Genomic DNA, 20582 nt, shown 5'->3' on the forward strand with positions numbered 1-20582 from the left:
GCCAAATTGCAGTGTCTACATTTGCAATTTGATCGGCCAATGTTAGTAGCTCAAGATTAGTACTAATCTTCTTTTTGTGTCCTCAAGGCGTTTACCGGTACGGCCGCGCGCGACGATGTTTCATCCTTCTTTCATTCAATCAAAATGAGAGCAGTTTGTCTTCTCAATTTATTGAGCCTGTCTTTCGCTAATGAAGATAAGCCGCAATTTGGAAAGATCTACGAATCCGTCTGGCTCGAGATCGAAGTCGACGGATACCCAAGAGGAAAGTTCCATGTCGGGCTATTTAGAGACATCGTTCCAAGAACCACGAAGAATTTCAAGAAGCTAGCATTGAGTGATGCTTATCCTTCGTACAAAGGCACCATTTTTCATCGTGTTTCGAACTGGATGATACAGGGCGGAGATGTCGAATACAAAGACGGGGTTGGCGGCGTTTCAATTTATGGAAAGACATTTGATGATGAAAATTTCGACATCGGTCATTATCGAAAAGGTTTGAAAAGCATCAGTTCTTCTTTATCTCTATTCAAAAGGATACGTCGCTATGAGCAATTCGGGGCCGAACACGAACGCGAGCCAATTCTATATCATTACGAAAAGATGCTCTCATCTGGATGGAGAATTTGTCGTTTTTGGCAAAATCATTGAGGGCTGGGAAGTTATCAAGCAGCTACAGGAAGAGCCAGTTAATGACGAGGATGACTATCCCGATAGAAAGATAAAGGTCGTCGCAGCTGGAGTCAAGGAAAGTTTCGGACAAATCTCGAGACTCTTGTCTTTTTGAAAGTATTTCTACGGTCTCTAAAACTCTGAAAGCGCTTGTTAAACCCTTTGATCGTGAACTTTCAAGAGGATTTCATGGAATCAATGCAGGAAGACAAACCCGAAAAGAAAGAAGAGCTCCCAGATGGTGTTGTGACTGAAGATGAGCTTCGAAAATTAGAACTTTAAAACAGATAAATAGAAAAAATTATTCAATTCATGCACGGACAATCTTTCGTACAGACAAAGTTTTCGATGTTGCATTTGTAGTGACAGTCCAGCCGCGGTTCTTTGCAGCCGTCCAAGCAATTGGCCATAGAATTAACGCAAGAGCTGTGGCAAGTTTTCGCTTCTTCATCGTCGCAGGCAGCTGGACAGAATTCGTGCTCAGGGCATTGCGAGCATCCGTCAAAGCAAAAGTCGTAGCAAGGACAGTGATCGATGCAGTCTAAGTTCGCATAATAACACTCGAAAATCTCATCAGTGTTCTCTATGGTGTCCAATCCGTCGACGCACTGGTCGAAAACATCGTTGCAATTGGTGACGCAGACGACGCCTTCAGCTGCGCTATCGCAGTTGAAGTTGTATCTGAACTCCAGTGCTGGCCAGCTGATAGGTTTCTCTGACAGCGAAAGGGCAAATTCAAGATAACAAATAATAAGCTTCATTTTACGAATTTCTAGCTAATCAGGTGAGACAAACTAAAGAATTCTTAGTCAGATGCTTCTGCTCTCATAGAATTACAACGCCAGTTTCAGTATATTATATTCTGCTTGAAGATGGGAGGGGGTCGAAACTATTCTTTTTGACAATATCAGAAAGGTCAATGCAGAAAGCAAAACACGGTCATCATTTGATCATATAATTTATAAAATACAAAAGAGAATATGCAGAAATTATATAAATCTAGTGCTTGTATCGACGATTTCCAGCTGGTATTTCTTGGTTGATTGCGATAACTTCGTTTGGTTTTGCATCGTGAGAGAACTCTGAGTAAGGATGCCCCACGAGAAAAACTGGATGCTCTTGAAGATGTATTCTAGTGACGCCTTTGTAATTTGCTCGTGAATCTAAGTCCCAAATGTTTAGACACCAGCACAGACGAAGATAGTCGTCGAGGTCATTTTTTGAATCTATAAGTGTTTAAAATGCAGAAGAATTTAATCAATTACCTTGCTTGAAATAAATTTTGAATGAAGTGCTCCTGTTTGATTTCGATAACCTTTCAAAATATGGAACTTTCTTCGTTCCAGGCGCGCATTTGAGCTCTGACGGGGGTAGAACTTCACTAGAATCTATCATCGCTCGAAGAATTTCTTCATTTTTATCGACGGAGAGATTTTCTAAAGGAGTGTATTCGATTCTTCCAACCTTTTCAGCTTCTTTGAAAATCGCATGATTCCTAAAGTAGAGCCCCTGCATTTTCGAATTGACATTCAATCCATCTTCCCCAAAGTGAAATGTCCTTGAAATGTCTGGAATGAGACATTGTCGGCCTCTTCGCTGAGCAGGCTGTCGCATCCAAATGTCCCAATCAGTGAATCGTTCTTTCGGTAGCCACTTCGGAAGGAGCTCGTTGATGATCTTTCTACTCGTCGCCCAGCCAAGACCTGGCATTCCTTCGATTCTATAAACATTTTCTGGCGAGAAGACAGCGTGCTCCATTCCATGATCATTCCACGCGGAAATGCAATACAGATCTTCGTCATTTTCCAACAATGGCATGAGATGCTCAAAGTAATAGAAAAAGTCTGGCGCAACTTGGAGGTCATCTTCAAGAATGATAATATTTGGAGCTTCGGGATAGAGAACATTCATGACGTGTTCTAGCGCACGGCGATAATGTCGCGAAACACGGGCGGACTTGGTGCCCTCGGACTTGGACTGAAACGAGCGGATTCCAAACAAAGTTGCAACAGCTTCTGTTTCTGAGTACGATCCATCAATGGAGACGACGATGTTTTCTTCGTTCACTCCGTGCGCTGAAAAATAGCGATGTGTATTTTAGCAAGGGCTTACCAAGAAGAAGATGGTAAATACAACGAAGGAGGTATTTCGGACGATCAGCAGCGATGATAAGAATAGGAGTATTTACAAGACCTTGGAGGGGCTCCACGGGGTTTTCGTACGTAATCGCCATCGGGTTTTTACAAGCGCAGACATTCCGAAAGAGTTCTTTGAATCGAGGGTAAGTAACTATTGATCATTTTTGATTGTAATTCTTACCCGATAGATGTTCGCTTTTGCAGAACTGAGCTCGCCGCAGGGCATCTTCGCCGGTCCAGGAACATTTCTCTGGCCCAGAATTTCTCTCGAGAGTCCCTAATTTGCGTGAAAGAAGCCAAACGACGAATAGATAAAACCCTGCTGCCGCCGGAATTACCAACAAAAGTTTAGGGACTGTTCGCAGCGCCATTCATGCTTATTACGTTGTACTTTTTGACATTTATATTTTTCCGAGGAATCTCGCGTAAACGATTCTAGGCGGTAAAACGGTCGTTAGGGTTAATGACAGGCGTGGGCGTGGGCGTTATCACTAGCGGTTCGGAGCTCGGCGTGACGCCTACGATCACTAGTATTTTATCACTACTCGTCGTCACGGCAAAGTGGCCGAGTGGTCTAAGGCGCTGGATTTAGGCTCCAGTCTCTCCGGGGGCGTGGGTTCGAATCCCACCTTTGTCAAGCATTTTGTTAAGTAAGTACTGTGTAGGTACTGTCTCTATTTGCGGTAATCAACAGATATGACATTTTTAGTTTATATTTTATGTAATTTTGCTGGTAAAAAGCTCTTTTCATTCAATATGAGAAGAGAAAACAGTCAGATTGAAGAATTGAGATGGCGGGACAGGCGAAAAAGAGCGCAAAAAGGTTGAAATTGTTGAAGAATTGAAGGTGGCAGTTTACTGACATTTCAGAAAATTAACAGAGCTGTCGGAGTAGCTAATTAGACCTGCTCAATGTGGTCGAAAACTCCCATGATGTCTTCCAAAGGATTCTCCATCTTTGTCGGCTGGTTGAAGTTGTTGGAGAGCTCGAAGTAGTTCTCAAAGTTGGCAGCGGCATCGCTGGCGTCTTCGTTCATCAGAATATCTGAGAAGTTGAACTCGACACTGAGCTCATTTGTTCTACGGGCGGGCGAGTTGAAGTCATTGTTCGAGTCGTCCGAGTGGAAGAAGGAGTCCGGGCTGAACTGGACGCTCTCGGAGAGTGGCGGTGTGAGCGGCACTTGCATGTCGACATGCTCTTGTGGCATTTGAAGACAGTTTTCAAAGCCATTTTCCATTTGAGCATGTTGCTGCGGTGGGGAAGGGGTCGCGGTCTGGTACATGTCAGATTGACCGTTCAGCTGGCGGTAGAGATTTTCCAAGTATTGAATCCGTTGAAGGGCCACCATCAGCACTTTCGCCTTTGTTGGTGCCTTAGTCTCCGGCATGATCATCAGTCGTAGGTCCTCGATGCAATTGTTGAGCTTTTCCATCCGGCGCTTTTCTCTGGCGGTTGCCATCTTTCGCTTGGCTTGCTGGCGGTCTTTCATTTCAACTCGCTCGTAGTGATCCATTTTGTAGTTGTTGTTGTTTTGTTGATTGTAGAAGAGAATGTTGTGATGGTAGCGAGCCTCTGCCAGAATATATGGAGAGCAACAGAAGCGCCATCTCGCGACTGAGTCTCCAGAGGTGCAGGCGCGATCACCTGCAGGAAGCACCGGTGGGTTCAGATCACGCCGATAAATTCTCGGTAAAGATTAGAGCGCGTTGCAAGAGATACCCAGTCAGCTGCGCGCTTTCATATTCGTACTTTTTTCAGAAATGCTTTCTTAGAAATTCAATCAACGACGGAGCTCAACATAAATTTATTTGGATGAAAGAAGAATAAAGTGTTTAACAAGATAAAGCTTAGGCATCAAGGACTTCCGGAATCAGGAATCGCAAATTCAAGAAGTTCGAGCTGAGGTGGCTCTGATTCGTAGTTGCCAATTATTTCTTGCATTTTTGAAATCAGGTACGCTTGTTGCTGCTTCTTTTGTTTCATCAATCTGATGTTCGCTACCTTGGATTTAAAACGTTTTTCCGCAAATAAGATTTTTTAAAAATACAGTTTTGTTTTGAATCCATTTTTTGTTGATCATATTGTAATCGCTGCTTATCGAACTCCAAAGTTGGTCTGCTACTCGATTGAGGTCTTGATACCCGAGAGAGCCTGTTTGCTAAACCACCTCTTCCTGGTCGATAGGGAGGTGCTCGCATGCTGCCGTACTTCGTAGTGATTTCGTTTATGTCCGCTAACCTGTTCTTTGTTCAAGAGAAATTTTTAAGACGTTTGTTAAATAAATGAACAATTCCTTTTTTCGATAATCTCTCGCTGCTTCTCGTAAAAATCGACGATTGTTGATAGTTGCTGCAATAACTTATGAATTCTGTGGATTCTCTGAACCTTTACCTCATACACTTTGATGTGGTCTTTCAATCCGATGTAGTTCTGCAACTCGTAAAGCTCAATTTTCTGGAAAACCTCGCGGGCGTCCTTGTCTTGCTGCTTTTCCGAGATACAAATGTGGCTAACATCTGTATGACTGAGCATGACTTCAATTGCGTTCATTTTTTGAAAATAGTGTCTCTTTGATGGCATTTTCTGGCGAGAACTGCCCCCAACAAAACCCATCTAGAACTAAACTGCAAGATGCATCTTTCAAGGCATGCTTTGTTATGAAAGTCTACCAGACACTTTGCCAAACTGAACGAGAACGACAGCTGCCAACGCAAAAACGGAGCTTGAAGAATCAAGGACAAAGATGGCATTTGCGCTGCTTAGACCAAGAGATTACTCCTCGTAAAACTCAAGTCCAAACAAATTTTTGCTCTAAAATTCCTACGAAGAGAAATGAGGCTGATACGAAATCTTCCAAAGAACTGGGTCATTCATTTGTCGCTTTTTATTATTCTCACGTGGAACATGTGGATGAAATATCAAGACGGAAGACTTCATCCTCAGTTTATTCTTTTCGGAGGAATCATTATTGCTAGAAAACTTCAGCTTTTGCTTCAATAAAACAAAAATAAACTTGACAAATATCTTTAAATGATATGTTTCACATTTATTTAACCAAAAGAGTCTGATCAGGAATGAAAGTTTCAGCGATTCCAAGATGGAGGATCATCTGAAGAAATGATGTGGAGTTTATTGTTATTATTCGGCTATAAATATGAAATAACAAACCATCTCTTTTGGCGGGATCAGCTCGCTCAAGCTCTTGAAGAAAGAACGGTTCTGGGGATCGTCCTAGTAACTCACATCTCGGACACTTTTTGTAATTTTGTCGGTAACATCGGCGTTTTCTAAACATGTAGTACAACTCTTCTACAGATCCAGCTTTGAATGGTGCCACCTCCTTGAGTTTACCAATGCACAACTTGCATAAATTATGTTCACATTCTAATTCGAAGACCGGATTTTCATCAGTATCTGCGACCAAGCATGTTTGACAGCAGATCTCGCCGGTCATCTTTTTGCTCACAGATAGTGTCTATGAGCTCAAAATCAATCTTTTCGATTTCCTTGTCGAGTTCTAATTTTGATTAGAAATTAGTGATCATTTTGTTATCGTCAATTTAGACTAAAACTTAATTTTGTTAAGGGGGTAGAAACAGCTTTTGCCAAAGATGGAATTTTAAAAATTTTTTAAAGATTATGATAACCCAATGCATGAAAAATATAATTTTTATTAAAAACTATATTCTTACTATGTTGGAAAGCCTTTAAAATTGCCTTAAAAGTTGAAGTTTTGGCGCAAATTCGAGTTTTTCGAAATTTAGCGACAGTAAAAATCGTTTAATAAGGGGATAAACGCGAAAAGGGTAGATTTGCTTGGATCACATGATCATCTTGAATAATTTTGGTAAGACGATAACTTAAGGGTATCACGAAAAAATGGTCTTTAAAACTCAAAATTTTGAAAATTTGAGACACAAGTTTCAATCGGCCTCGCAACATTATCATTTTTCATGATTACGCAATTTCAATCATAGATGCTCCTAGAAAAAGGATTGAACTTTCTAAAAATGAGATTAGAAATTCTCGGTTAATCACATGACTCGAGATAATCGTGCTTGAAAATGGGCAAAAATCGGCATTTTCGACGAGATGGGTTGATGTTTCGCTCTCTACCGCTAAACTGGGTAAACAAAAATAATTTTAGAAACAGATGTTCTTAGATCTAAGATAAATCTAACGAAAGTCGAAGAGACAATTAAAAAATCTAATATTGGCTGAGCTTGGGCGCCGTTTAAAAATCGGCTTTTTCAAAAGCTGTTTCTACCACCTTAATCACAGTCCCTTTGATCTTAATTTGAAGATCACATTTGTGCGCAGTTTTCCATTTAGCTAGATTTTCGATCTCTTCTTCAATCGTCATCTTTTTCTGCATTATTTCGGACCTCTTGATCTCTTTCTTCTATATTTTAAGGTCACTTGTTTTCTTAATAATAGCTTCCAACCTTAGCGTTATCGATATTCCGTTCAATTTGGTCATACGCTTTCTCTGTAGCATCTAAATATGCTCCTCGTATTGTCGCGATGTCCAACATGTTCTTTCGACTTTACGATGGGACAATAAGTAAAAATAAAAAGAAAAGCGAATTGTTCTAGAGATTTTTGATACCTTCGCTCCACTAAAAATTGCCGAAAAGATTCTTTATTTTCTCGAAATAGAAAACAGAAAAAGGGGTTCTCCACTTTGTATTGGCGCCTGAAATTTTGCAGGCAGAGATACGGGCAAGGTGTCAAGCTGTGCAAATAGGATGCAAGGGGCCCACCGACGAGCGCATCCTGCTGCGAACTCCTGCCGAAGCAGCTCCTAGCAGCAATTCTCGGCGTGAGCTGACTTGAGCCTGAGTAAACATAAACCAGGGCACATTGAGCTGCAAAATCGGATCAACCTCAGCCGTGGATGAGCTCCAAAGTTGCAGATATAGAGAACAAAAATTTAAAATTCAATGAAAACTTGCCTCCTAGGGTAATTTTGGGCGTTGATTACGATTCTTGAGCCAGAAAATGCTCATATAATAGGTGGTATTTTTCAGATCCTAGAGGGCTAAAAGGGCAGTTACTATGAAAGCTCCTTTACATCCCTGTAAAAATATATTACTTTAAAACAAAATTTGATTTTCTCTCTCTTTTTTATCAGAATCATACGGCGGGCAGTATATTTAGCGAAAAATTCTGCCCGCATAACCCTTCAGGATCTGAGAAATACTTTTGAATATATGGGCAGTAATTTTCGCTCAATTTACTGCCCTTATAGCCCTCCAGGATCTGAAAAATACCACCTATTATATGAGCAGGATTTTTCGCTGAGTTTACTGCCCGTGTCTTATTTGTCATTAAAAGTCATTTCTGACTCAAGAATCGTAATCTACGATTTTAAATTTTTTTCTCTATATCTGCAACTTTGGTGCTCATCCACGGCTGAGGTTGATCCGATTTCGCAGCTCAATGTCCCCCGGTTTATGTTTACTCAGGCTCAAGTCAGTTCACGCCGAGAATTGCTGCTAGTAGCTGCTTCGGCAGGAGTTCGCAGCAGGATGCGCTCGTCGGTGGGCCTCTTGTATCCTATTTGCACAGCTTGACACCTTGCCCGTATCTCTGCCTGCAAAATTTCAGGCGCCAATACAAAGTGGAGCCACCCACAGAAAAATAGTTTACTAATTTTTACAGTAGAATCTACAGGGTATCACATCGAGCAAGTGTTCGTTCGTACTTGTCCATGCAGTAATCTGTCCAAGTTTCTGTCCAAGATCTGTCCAAGTTTCTCCATTACTCCTCGGTAATCACCGTCGACTTTTTACGGACAGCGATAGGGAGAGATAGAGAAAAGTCCTAGAAAACTGAATATCAAACCAATCTTCATATGAAAGAAAGCAACAGAACTCTTATCATCGATTATCCGAATATGAAGTGTTAGAAAAGAGGGGATTTCGAAACGGATGCCAGCTCCGGTCACTTTCCCCCACTTTCTCCACTCGACTCATGAAAAATGCTAACTCTGCTGAAATTTTGCTTTCTTTACAGTTTCGCAGCCGCTGCTCTCATTGATGCCGGTTTTTGTCAATTCGAAGAGAAGAGCGGCGTAGAACTGAGTCTAGGAACTTCCAGGAATGAGATTTTGAAATCAACGAAGAGAATCGATGATTTTCAAACTCCAAACTAAAAGAATCGAAGCTCACCCGGGAGAACACGTGGCTTCCGAAGAGGAGTGCTACAGTTACTGCTGTACTTATTTCGACAAATCAGTAGACGCGGCATTTTACAGAGAAACTGAATCAAATCTGGTGAATTGCTTTTGGCAAGGCAGGAGATAATAAACTCTCAAATGAATTAAAGAATTAAAATTTGTTTATTTTCGAGCAAAGTTTATCATGTGACAACGACGATTGTGATACAATTCCGTCGACAAAATCTTCCAGTAAAATTTTCTTTTGAGAAAAGTACCAGAATTTTGGCTGATAAAAGTTATGAGCTCTTAGGTCAACTTGCCCCTTGGAAAAACTTTCACTTCGAGAGTTACGCAACCGATTCCGCTGACAAGAAGCTTTCCGAGTATCCCAACAATGCCGACTTTTGAGCACCTAGAAGACAAAGACGCCGGATATTGCTCCTTCACCGAGCGCCGCGGTCAGATCCTGGTAATAATCTCTCTCGCTTTTCCTATTTCTTTTTACTTCTCGAGAAAACAAGGTCAAAAGAATGTAAGTACTTCTTTAGCAAAACTCGATAATGAGCATCGTGGGAGGGCCAAACGAACATGTCTTGAACGGGACATACTGCCATGCGTACTGTTGCGCTGTTTTTGAAAGTAGATTCCAAGTCGCAAAGTTTTTCGCTTCTGATACAACAGTCATTAACTGCTTTTGTCAAGTTTGTCAAGGCGGAATTTGTCATTTTGAAGACGCAGGGGACGAGAGGTACAATATAATTTGCAAAAATAGAGTTCTTCGCTGATTTTTCTTTTCAGATACACAAGCTATCTATTGAAAAATATTCTTTATCCAACAAAGATGACGACAAAAGGACCAAGTTCAACAATTTTTTCGAATTCAACAACAATTCCTGCGAATGTCAACTCAACTTCCTCATCGACCGAGTCGATTATGACATCGATGTTATCAAGCAACACCACAGCTTCAGATTCTACAACTCAAACGAGCCATATTTTCACAGAAGGAATCGTTACTATCGATACATTTTCCGTTCGCAAAGAAATAATGCGATTCTAAGAAAGAAAACTCAAATCAAACAAGTCCAAAATCAACTACAAAGCCAGCATTGACAACGACATCATCAATCCCAGCGCCATTGACGTCCCCAACAACAACATCAACAACAACGAAGCACGAAGACGAAACAACAGTTCCAATTCAAAAAACAGAGACAGAAGCCCCCGGCCTTGATTACACGGTTGAACATCATCATGTTGCGAAGATACTGGGAATTATTGTCGCAACAGTAGTTATTTACAAATTGATAAAGGTTCTTTTGACTCTCAAATCAACATCGTAAAGTTTTATTTCAGAAGTTCTTCCGAAGACGAACAATCAAATATCGCTCCCACTTTGACGATCAATCCGAAGATGAAGTTTACCAAACCCGAGCGCATTAGAAATCTCTTTTATAAAAATTATGACTAAAAATAAAGTCAACAAAAAAGGAACTTGAAATTCTCCCGCTTTGAAAACGAAGAAGTAATTCGCGAGGCGTGATAATCGGACAAAGGATGATCCGGTTAACTGATTCCGAGATCAGATAGCGAGCCTTGCCAGGAATAGCGAAATTGGAGCGCTAAATTATTCCTGCCATATTATTATTATTGACACTTATCCATTTATGCTAGTCAAAATGTTCCTTTGATTAATAAGTCAGTTTTGAACAAATTCTGCCAGAAGAATTTGCAAAGAAGATGTGATCCGGCCGATCAAGTCTTCGATTTTTGGAATCAAAAATCTAGCGCAAATAATCCAAAAGAAGGCACTTGGTCGAGCACTTGATGAACTGCTTCCGTTAGCGGGAAATTCAAACCGCGTGAAAAGTCGCTGAAAAAAGAAGAGTGGGGCAAAGAGTCGAATTCGAAAAGTGAAAAGTGGAACCTGTGTAAAACTGTCATCAGTAATTTCACGCCCCGATTTAGGCCTAGCTTATTTAGAAGAGAATCAGTTATAAAGTAATCAAATTGATGAGTTGTGTGATCCTAAGCGAGAGGAGTTTGTTTGGCCAGTTGACATATAAATTTATGCTTCTGTTTTGATATCAATTTGGCATGTGGCGGAGCCTTGTACACTCCGCTGTTGCCAAATTCTTGTACAAACAATTTTCCCGAACCTGGAAACCGCTTTTTCTTCCGAAAAAATTTTTGAAGAACCTTTTAGAACTTAGAAATTTATATTTTGTTCTTTATTTGAAATATTTGAAAAAAAGCTAGACAGTAGCTTCGTAAGGCATTTTGAGCGATTTCAGAATGCATCCTCGAGCTCTTCGTTCTCCAGCCCAAAGATCGAGATTCTTCCCAACTCGGGAACCGATTGCTTTGGCAGAAGTCTAAATAAGTTTTATTTCGACCACTAAGAATTAAAATTACCGCTGGTACATTCGGATTTCTCTCTGGAGCTGTTTTAGTTTCTCCTTTCGCTTTTTTCTTCAAATTTTTTTTTCAAAATTTAGTGATCAAAAAACCTACCAGAGATTCTTCACTCAGCATAAAATCAAAAGCCCTGACCCACTGGGTCACCGACTCTTTTTCTCTCTTCACATAATCCTTGAAAATCTGATCTTGAGCGACAGCATCAACCACCTTCTCTTCTGGCATTATTTTTGTATTTTGATAGTTCAGAAGGAAGCACTTATTAGTCTGACGAGTAAGCTAATTGCTATTGTTTCCACAGTTACCAAACACAAAGCGGCTCTTCTGTCAAAAAACTGCCAAAACTTGCGATTACAGATGTGACCCACTTGTAAGATTCTTGATTCTCAGGGTTCGAAAATAGCTCGGTTTTACTCTAACCCTAACCAACTAAATGAAATTCTATTCTTTATTAAAGAATCTTTAAAAGCTTATTCATATTATACTAGGGATAAACTCAAAGCATTTAACATCTTTTATTTCTCAAAGAAACAAAGCTCATATCAGAACGAAAATTTCAGAAATCTTGGCGGAGCTGGGAGCTGAGAGGAAAAGGGCGCCGTAGACAGGAATACCGCCGCGCGTGCGCCCCAAATAACGCCTAGGCGCGTCCTCCCTTTTCACGTCTTCGAGGCCCATATCTCACTACTCGGCTAATTCCGTTCGACATGCGAAGTTGTTTTACATTTTTCCAATTACTTTTGATAAATTCAGAGATTTACAGGAAACGGCTCTTGAATTTTCATATCTAAAATAATATTTATTCAAATTTTCGTATAATTTTCTGAGCCGAAGACAGAAAGACAGTTTCAGCGAGTTTCTCAGGAATAAGTGGCCTGAGAAGATATCACCAAAAGAGAAGCTCGTTTGGGTTTATTGAGAGAAGAGATGAAGGAATAAAATGCATCGGGGAGCACAAGTTTATTCTCAAGCGTCAGATCTGCGACGGGCGCCCAGACTGCAAAGATGGAAGCGACGAAATAACTTGCAGTAAGTCCAAATGAGTGCTCATTATTGAAAAATAGAAGGTTTTTTAAGGATTACTGATTGGAAGTTTACATTTTCTGTTTGAGTTTTCCCAGAATTGTGGATTTATCTTCTTAATTTCGGCCTATGATTGTCGATTATCAGACTATCTTGCCAAAAAATAGTCGACAATTTTCGGATCAAGAAAGAGACTAGTAAGAAAGGATTCTAGTTTTGCCTTAGAAAGCCCTGAATCAGGTCAGGAGTTGAAAATAGACGCCCAAAACTAAGTGGGGCTTAAGAATATCGGGTTAGGAGGACACTTGACCTCTGATTTTCTAATCCGGAGTCCTGTTTGTCCAAGGCTAAGCACAGGGTTTAACTGGGGATGGACGTGTTTGACATGATTTTTTATGGTTTTCCGAAATCACAAAATTCGATTTTACGCCTCGATATGTTCCTCTTGGGTGGTCCCGAATTAATACTGCCTATAAAACACAGCAAAAACGTATCTCTCTTTCCTAATCGGATATGCCCATCAAAACTACTAAAAATAGCGATAAAGGACAGTTGGAAAATAACTGATATCAGCAGCAGCCGCTATTGAATATTCATTTCCCAAAACACAAGGAGCACTTTTTTGATAACAATCGGAACCGACGGGATAAGCCGCCAAAGAATGCGCCAAGCCCTCATGGCCAAGGCTGAAATTACCGAATTCCCCGGAAGTGGAAAAACTTCAATTGAAATTTTTGAAGAACATAAATTGCCTGAGAAATTGAGGCATTCATCGCGAAAATAATCATTTTTCTTTATAAAAACACGAGAAAAAAGCCGCCCGCGGCTTCATTTATTTTGACCATCTTTAGTCCAAAAGGATAGTAGGGAGGATTGAGTATTTTAAAAGCACTATAAGGTGCACTGATCGAAATACTTAGAATGAAGAATAAATAATTCTAAAAATGTGACAGCAGACAATTAATCGATTAATTGATGAGACATTGAGGTGCTAAATCGTTTTGAATGATCCTTCTTCAAATACAGTAAGAATGTTAAACCAACTGTAATCGAATCGATTGTGATCACTGGAAGGCGGCCAACGCGTGCCTAACTATACCTAGGCCTCGGACGTAAAAAATCATCACCACCAGCCGGTCGTCGTACGGTAACAAGAATAGGCTCATTCGAAAGCTATTGAACAGGGCTTTCTGTTGGGCTTATAAAAAAACTGGGCCCTGTCCTCCTTTTTCGAGATATTTGACTTTGAAGGTAAGCTTCGAAAAATATTTTTCAAAATAACTCGTAACAGAAAGGGAGGGCCCAGTTTTTTTATCGGTCAAATAGAAAGCCCTTATCAAGACCTTTCGAATGAGCCCTCTCATGTTCCCGTACGATGACCGGATGGTGAAAATCGTCTTTTTTACGTCCGAGGCCTAACTATACCTGTACTCTGAAACTACAGGGTGTCTTCGCTTAAAATCTCCCAGGCTCGGAAATTTATTCACGGGAGAAGGTCAAGATTACCCCTTATAAATTTTCGCTTTTATTGATTTTGAGCCCAATATTTTAGCTTCGATAAAATGGACGTCAATTCATCTGCCAGAGTCATGTAAATCAAGTGTCGATTGTGACTACAAGTATCAATACCAGTACGACCAGAATGAAGGTAAAATAACTTTATTTGAAACCCCATATACCATGGAGTTGAGCTCTAAGGGGAGATCTTCATGGTATTTGAATTAACCCTAATTCTCCTTTCAGGAAAATGCGAAAAATGCCTAGACTGTGGACCTTGCTCAACAACTGCTCGTTTTTGGACCCTTGAAGACTGTCAAAATGACTGTGAGTTTCCTGATCGAATGAGAATCTTCCAGCAGGAGACTTTCTCCGTACTATATTCAGAAGTCTACCCTGGGCTTTATCCTTTCAAGCGAAATTTACTCGAGGTAGAGCATTATTTCTTACTTTTTGGAATGAAACTTTTTTTAGCTTTGGCTCTCTGGAAATATTCGTCAGCCCGACTCGACATCGAAGAAGAATAACTTCGGTATGTATTTAAACAATCACTGATTGTCAATCAGTCATCTTTCAATACCCGATTCTAGCTCTCAGAGGAGTCATACTCGAAGCAAGACGCAACCAAAACGATCCTTCAGAATACTCGATCATGATGACAATCAACGAGGACTACAACCAAAACTGGGTTGCTGGATACAGCGCGAGATTGAACGTCACTCTTCGTAAAAAGAAGCGTTTTCCTCTAGGTAAGAGCTAATCAAATATCAATTAGATGGCCTGAAATAACCACTTACATTCTAATTAAGGAAAGGAAGTGATCATCACTGGAAAGACCAATGGAAAATTAGACAACCACGACCGGCTCGAAGTGACAGACGCCATTCTCAGATCTGTAAGACGCCTTTCTTAAGTTTACCACCTTTATCCCCTTTTTTAGTCGAGAAGCAGAAGCTTACGGCGGAACATCCGCTCGCGTTTCAGCGTACCGCAGCACTAGAATCATCGCCCGTAACTTATTCAATTTCCAGACAAGAAACACACTGAACCTCATTTTCAACCCTCAAAAGCATGCAACTCCATCTTCTGTATCAAAAACTTCTGCTAAAGATAAATCCACATCTACCTCACTTTTATGTTCATTTTTTTATATCAAGCTTCGATCGTGTTATTTTCTATTGTTTTTACTGTGAGAAGGGACACTTGGCTGACAGGGGAAACAATTGCAAGGGTGGTTCCTGGCAACGCTAAACAGCAAAATCGCGCAATATCGTACGCAAATATCAAATAGAAAGTCTGTTTCATTATTTTTGTTCAAGAGAAAAAAATTGAAAGGAGAAAATGTTCAACGGACAGTGGAAAAGAACGCACGCTGACACGTAATGCTTTTTATTTCCAAAAAAGCGGATTAGAATATTCTTCATTTTTTTTCAGTCTTGAGCAACTGTGCTTTGTGCTTGAAATAAAAGAAAACGATAAAATTGCAGAGTTGGAAATGCTTCTCAATGCAAATCTTAGCACAATAATTGACGAGGAGGATGACCAAATAACTGTTTTTCACCGATTTGTTTTCGATTGTAAGCTTGGAAACCACGTATGATTTAAATAAAACTTTCCCAGTGGATAATGAAACAGAAGATTCGAGGGTCATCAAATTTAATCAATTGGATACTTGTACGGTAACTCTTACAAATCTGTACCATTTTTAATTGATCTTGAAGGCAATGAACGGAGAAAAAGTTCAAAGCTCGTATCATAGAAGCGGAATCGCATCAATAGAAGGCCATGAAGGCGACTTTTCCATCACTTACAGGTTCGAATACTCAAATAATAATACCACTTACGGAGCGCTAGAATTGATGGAAGTAGACTGATTCAAACAATCAAACGAGGTCATCATCAATTTCGGCAAATCTCCGAAGAAATATTTTACTGACAATCCCGTCTTTCAATAAACTGAAACTTCTTTATTCAAAGAGTTTTCGGAACATTCTGATTTCGCAGAAGCGTCTTATCTGACATGATAAGGTTCTTGTAATTGAATATAATTTCGATTTTCCACTTTCGCAACAGACAAACCCGCACCACTAGCGACACCCTTACAAGCTCGGGTTGAATCATCTTTTCAAGGACCGGTCAGTTGAAAGAATGAGACTCTCAGCGGCGTTACCTTGGATTGTTAGAGAAAGTTAGAGATTGAAAGAGATATAATAAAAATTTAGGCTGCATCAGAGGGATCTTCATCAGACCAAGAATATGATGTACCTCAACACGGCGGAGACAATCATCATGGCCAAGGACCGTACGGAGATCTTATGGTTGCTCCGTGGCAAGTTCCCATTTTTGAAAAATTTGGGATGGATCCTAGCAAAATGCGCTTAGACCCTTATGCTGATAATGAGCCTCCAACTGAGATGGAAGGTCGAGGTCTTTCAGACGGCGCTTATGCGAAAAAGTGGAATTATGTTGATCCAGACGGAAGAATTCGAGTTCCCTACTTTATCGATTCGACGGTTCCAGAAGAATATCATCAGGGAATCCACGATGCGCTGGCTGTCTTCACCGAAGCAGTAGGCTGTCTGGATGTGTTTTACGACCCAGAACTTCACCATTGGCATGGAGTTCATATTTTCGGAGAGAATGACGTCGACGGTGATGGCTGCTGGTCATATGTTGGACTCTGCAGGAATTGCGGTGCGAGCAGAGGCGAAGGCAAAACAGGCTACGCTGAACAAGGAATGCGCCACGGCTGGCAAGCGATGAGACTTCCAAACTGGTGCACAGGGCCTGGCGGTGTCCACCACGAGTTTCTCCACGCTCTCGGTTTCATGCACGAGCAGGATCGACCGGACGTCTGGAATTATTTCGAGAAAAAAGATGCGCCTCCAAAAATTAACAATTTCTATGATACCGGCCATCCGTTCGAACGGTAGTATGATCTCAAAATTCGGCCAAATGCCGAATTTTCATATACTCATATTTTGAATGAATAATTCGGCCAGAGTGGCCGAATTTTTCGACCGAAATTGAAGGATTTTTTGGATGAAAAATTCGGCCCCCAAGAGTAAAGGCCGCGCCCCTATAAAGCCACTCGTTTATTAAGAGTCTCCATTTTATCAGTAAAAAAGTATCCAATCTAATGGTTCCTAACCTCGGGGCTCCGCCCCTTCGGTCCTAAGATGCCGGGGTCTAGTCTAGGGTTAGTTAGGGTTACCTCGGGTAATTTGTTCCGTCATTTTTGCAGGTGCCCCCTAACCCTAACCTTTATTTTAGCGAATACTACGATCTTAATTTTCATCGGTAAGACCGGAATTCTTGTGGTAATGATAAGTCCGGTTATTGTCCTAAAAAATCAAATTATCAGAATTGATAACAAGCATTCATAGCGATTGCGAAAGCCCTCAAAAAAGAAAAATGACTGTCCACGGAGAATTTCACTGGCCGAATTTTTCACCAAAATACTTTGTAGAATCCGCCCAATAATTCGGTCAATTTGGCCGAATTTTTCATTCAGAATTATTGAAAATATTGACGAATAATTCGGCTATAGGTGGCCGAATTTTGAGATAATACTACGCTTCGAACCTTCGTCGGCCGTTATGTATAGTGGTTTTAAACTTCTTAATGGGGGGAGGTACAAGTCGGCGGAGTATTTGACTACAACTGACGCTTTGCAGCTTGATGCGCTATTTTGCAAAGACCCGTGGGTCTCGCACCATCCTATGCCTCCAATGTCTCAGTGTCTTGGCCCTGATGTACTTGGCTACATGCGCCCGATTTTGCAGAGTAAAATTTGTGACAATGTTCAAGATTGCTACGACGGATCTGATGAGGATGGAAGTCTCGCGATCTGCACTAACCAATTAGAAGCTGAAAAAACCGATCTTGGGTGCTGCAAAACCCTTCACATGAACTGGAAGGACCATGTCTGTACCGCAAATGGAACAGAAAATGGTAGGGATGTTTACTGGTGCGATGGGCCCACTGCAGAACGATTGGCATTTGGTGATCGTGGATGGACTGCTTATTCGAGTAGCGGATCGAAGCTGGCATGGAGCTACACAGGTGACAGTCAATTGCCTTGTGTTGGTGATAATGGAGAATTCGATCGAGTTTTTAATTGGGGAGCTACTCCCTTAGAACTTTCTTGCCCACATGGAGGTTCTATTGTGAAACTTCAGCCATGCGCCAGTCACGATTGCGCGGACGATGAGCTTTGCGTGAACAATGAAGATGAAACTACATTTTCTTGCATTCCTCGGCCCACAACAACACCAGCAATAACTACAACGATCTCATCAGAAGGAACTGTATGGTTTGTCGGATATAACGACACAGTCAACTACGATCAAGCAGTTGAAAATTGCTCAGCGCTTGCTCAAGAATTTGCAGATACTGTCGGCTACCCACCATTCTTTAGAAATGAAAGAGAATATGATATTTATCGTCGGCAAGTAGAAGTTCGAAAAGAATGGCTAGGCTACGAGCAGCAAAATGGTGACACAACCCAGTGGCTTAATGCCGACGGGTCAAATACAAGTTTTACGGATTGGGACGACGATTGGGATCCAAATCAACCTAACTATGACCACCAGCCTTGTGTAATAACTGGCTACGAGAATCAACTTGAGTGGCATGACGTGTCTTGCGGGGGACAAATCCTTTTTCTTGCCGCTTCGAATCATCTTCAATTACGACGACAACCAGTACCACAACAACAACCACCACGACTACGACAACAACAACGACTACAACTACAACAACCACGACAACATCAACAGTCACCTCGGAAGGTGCAGTTTGGTTTGTCGAACAAACCGATGGGCCAGTTTCATATGCGACGGCCAAAGCGAATTGCGCGGCAAAAGCTCTAGAATTCGAAAACACTGTTGGATATCCATCATTTTTCAGAAATCCACGAGAATGGGAGATTTACAGTAATTATGTGACGGAACGACTGGAATGGCTCGGCTACGAGCAGCAAGAAAATCATACGATGTGGCTCAATGCCGATGGCTCAGAAGTGACATTTACTTTTGGGATTCGCCTTGGCAGCCAAACAGAGATGATCAACCTTGCGTTATTACCGGCTGGTCTGGAATCAGAAAATGGCATGATATTCACTGCACCTATGGAAACACCAATTATTCCTGCCGATTTAAGTCTTCTACGCTGGTAACCTCAACGACAACGACAACCACTACAACCACAACAACTGCAACTTCGGAAGGAAGCGTTTGGTTCGTAAAGATGGGCGAACAGAAGCTCAACTACACAATCGCAAAAGAAAATTGCGCCGAGTTGGCGCTAAACTACACAAATACAGTTGGCTACCCCTCCTTCTTTAGAAATCAACTAGAATGGGACCAATATCACGAAGAAGTTCAACATCGACGAGAATGGCTTGGATATGAGCAGCAGAATGGTGACAATGATCAGTGGCTGAACGCGGATGGGTCTGAAGTAACTTTCAGATTTTGGGATGATGGTCAGCCAAACTACGATCACCAGGATTGCGCAATCACCGGTTATGATTATAATCGAGAATGGCATGATGTCACGTGTTCGCAGGAGGAAAAATACTCTTGTCGGCTCGAGCAAATAACAACCACGACCACGACCACGACAACGACAACGACGACTACAACTACAACTACAACTACAACTACAACAGGTACAAGTTCTCGTGATATATGTTTCCGAAAAATTAAGATCCCTGCCCATGCACTCAGGGAGTTGCCAACGCGATGAACAGAAACGAAAAAGCTTTATGGAAATGGAATCGAATGAAGCCTTATTTCCGGGTATCTATCTGTCTCCTCTTATTTATAAATTTGACTCTTATTTAGACCAACACCGCTTCTTCATTCCAAATCGCTTCAAAGACTGCTGGTAACTTGACCGCATATCAAGGCTATTTGCTTTTCTCCCGCAAAACATGCAAACAATTGGTGCTGAACATGTTCAAAGATGACCCTGCATTTTCATATGACATCATTGATCGCCGCCAGAAAAAATCAACATATCCAATGCCAAATTATGACGCTTTCAATACAGTTTATTATCGAGATCGAGAGGGTGAACACAAGAACCATCGATCAATTACTCTTGGATTCAAGTAATATCTTCCGTTATTTTCATCACTAAAATTAATTTCAAGTGCTTTGAAGATTCAGCCAGACATCACCGGCAATAGCAAAAAAGATATCTACATTCTCCACCTCAGTTATCCAAATGGTCTACCGGATACAATCACCTGGGAGGACCTCTATGAATGTATGAACTATGCCAAACCAGTAACAATACCAATGAAACAGAGCAATATTGATCTGTTTGGCCTGAATCCTGCTTGCGACTATACTAGCTGTGTCGGAGAGGAAGTCATTGTTGGATGGTAAAGCCAGTTATCTTGACGAAAGTAGAATTTGACAAGAAATAAATTTTTTTCTGAATGCTATTTACATTTTAATACTGAATAAATGAGATCATTATACTGTACAAGGATCAAAGACCTCTCTCAGATAAGATAAAGGTACCATCCCAACATCATTGTGTTCATCTCTCACCATCATCCAACCATCGTCCGTTCCATCGCTAGGCTCTTCTGTCAGTTTATCGTTTTCGTGTATTGCTAGGGCGTTGTCAACTTCAAAGCCTTCCGCGTCCTGGC

General features: G+C 41.1%; 8 protein-coding genes, 1 non-coding gene and 1 pseudogene across 10 annotated transcripts; 7 read left to right on the forward strand and 3 right to left on the reverse strand.

Annotated features, from left to right (window-relative positions):
• LOC145701880 (uncharacterized) lies at nucleotides 1–954 on the forward strand (annotated as a pseudogene). The gene is made up of 3 exons (XR_014134286.1): nucleotides 1–496; nucleotides 537–752; nucleotides 854–954. The product of XR_014134286.1 is annotated as an uncharacterized LOC145701880 (transcript).
• Nucleotides 955–1611: 657 nt separating this feature from the next.
• On the reverse strand, nucleotides 1612–3253 carry LOC145700980 (protein O-linked-mannose beta-1,2-N-acetylglucosaminyltransferase 1-like). The gene is made up of 4 exons (XM_081778207.1): nucleotides 2992–3253; nucleotides 2785–2940; nucleotides 1938–2747; nucleotides 1612–1898 (listed from the first exon to the last, which is right to left on the reverse strand). Exons 1-4 carry the CDS (start codon nucleotides 3179–3181, stop codon nucleotides 1672–1674), a joined length of 1383 nt encoding a protein of 460 aa, XP_081634333.1. The 5' UTR covers nucleotides 3182–3253; the 3' UTR covers nucleotides 1612–1671.
• A 112-nt stretch (nucleotides 3254–3365) lies between these two features.
• TRNAL-UAG (transfer RNA leucine (anticodon UAG)) lies at nucleotides 3366–3447 on the forward strand. The gene has a single exon. It is a non-coding gene; the product is annotated as a tRNA-Leu (tRNA).
• A 1158-nt stretch (nucleotides 3448–4605) lies between these two features.
• Nucleotides 4606–5368, reverse strand: LOC145704513 (uncharacterized). The gene is made up of 3 exons (XM_081781964.1): nucleotides 5203–5368; nucleotides 5100–5160; nucleotides 4606–5044 (listed from the first exon to the last, which is right to left on the reverse strand). The coding sequence occupies exons 1-3, from the start codon at nucleotides 5359–5361 to the stop codon at nucleotides 4809–4811; spliced, it is 456 nt and encodes a 151-aa protein (XP_081638090.1). The 5' UTR covers nucleotides 5362–5368; the 3' UTR covers nucleotides 4606–4808.
• Nucleotides 5369–8785: 3417 nt separating this feature from the next.
• Nucleotides 8786–10281, forward strand: LOC145704233 (uncharacterized). The gene is made up of 3 exons (XM_081781677.1): nucleotides 8786–9443; nucleotides 9523–9722; nucleotides 9773–10281. Exons 1-3 carry the CDS (start codon nucleotides 9369–9371, stop codon nucleotides 10032–10034), a joined length of 537 nt encoding a protein of 178 aa, XP_081637803.1. The 5' UTR covers nucleotides 8786–9368; the 3' UTR covers nucleotides 10035–10281.
• Nucleotides 10282–11227: 946 nt separating this feature from the next.
• Nucleotides 11228–11626, reverse strand: LOC145705256 (uncharacterized). Its single transcript, XM_081782716.1, has 3 exons — nucleotides 11489–11626; nucleotides 11390–11446; nucleotides 11228–11349 (listed from the first exon to the last, which is right to left on the reverse strand). Exons 1-3 carry the CDS (start codon nucleotides 11615–11617, stop codon nucleotides 11230–11232), a joined length of 306 nt encoding a protein of 101 aa, XP_081638842.1. The 5' UTR covers nucleotides 11618–11626; the 3' UTR covers nucleotides 11228–11229.
• Nucleotides 11627–12207: 581 nt separating this feature from the next.
• Nucleotides 12208–14993, forward strand: LOC145703205 (uncharacterized). The gene is made up of 7 exons (XM_081780531.1): nucleotides 12208–12421; nucleotides 13968–14063; nucleotides 14159–14343; nucleotides 14387–14444; nucleotides 14503–14661; nucleotides 14722–14807; nucleotides 14853–14993. Exons 3-7 carry the CDS (start codon nucleotides 14257–14259, stop codon nucleotides 14910–14912), a joined length of 450 nt encoding a protein of 149 aa, XP_081636657.1. The 5' UTR covers nucleotides 12208–12421; nucleotides 13968–14063; nucleotides 14159–14256; the 3' UTR covers nucleotides 14913–14993.
• A 180-nt stretch (nucleotides 14994–15173) lies between these two features.
• Nucleotides 15174–15864, forward strand: LOC145703207 (uncharacterized). Its single transcript, XM_081780532.1, has 5 exons — nucleotides 15174–15291; nucleotides 15347–15489; nucleotides 15533–15591; nucleotides 15634–15725; nucleotides 15767–15864. The coding sequence occupies exons 1-5, from the start codon at nucleotides 15254–15256 to the stop codon at nucleotides 15846–15848; spliced, it is 414 nt and encodes a 137-aa protein (XP_081636658.1). The 5' UTR covers nucleotides 15174–15253; the 3' UTR covers nucleotides 15849–15864.
• Nucleotides 15865–16060: 196 nt separating this feature from the next.
• On the forward strand, nucleotides 16061–17382 carry LOC145701881 (astacin-like metalloendopeptidase). The gene is made up of 2 exons (XM_081779096.1): nucleotides 16061–16090; nucleotides 16135–17382. Exons 1-2 carry the CDS (start codon nucleotides 16061–16063, stop codon nucleotides 16843–16845), a joined length of 741 nt encoding a protein of 246 aa, XP_081635222.1. The 3' UTR covers nucleotides 16846–17382.
• Nucleotides 17383–18874: 1492 nt separating this feature from the next.
• Nucleotides 18875–20404, forward strand: LOC145704189 (uncharacterized). Its single transcript, XM_081781627.1, has 4 exons — nucleotides 18875–19586; nucleotides 19625–19716; nucleotides 19762–20030; nucleotides 20073–20404. The coding sequence occupies exons 1-4, from the start codon at nucleotides 18875–18877 to the stop codon at nucleotides 20308–20310; spliced, it is 1311 nt and encodes a 436-aa protein (XP_081637753.1). The 3' UTR covers nucleotides 20311–20404.
• Nucleotides 20405–20582: the final 178 nt, after the last annotated feature.

The sequence above is a fragment of the Oikopleura dioica genome, chromosome PAR (assembly GCF_907165135.1).
Source record: "Oikopleura dioica chromosome PAR, OKI2018_I68_1.0, whole genome shotgun sequence".
Lineage (NCBI taxonomy): Eukaryota > Metazoa > Chordata > Appendicularia > Copelata > Oikopleuridae > Oikopleura > Oikopleura dioica.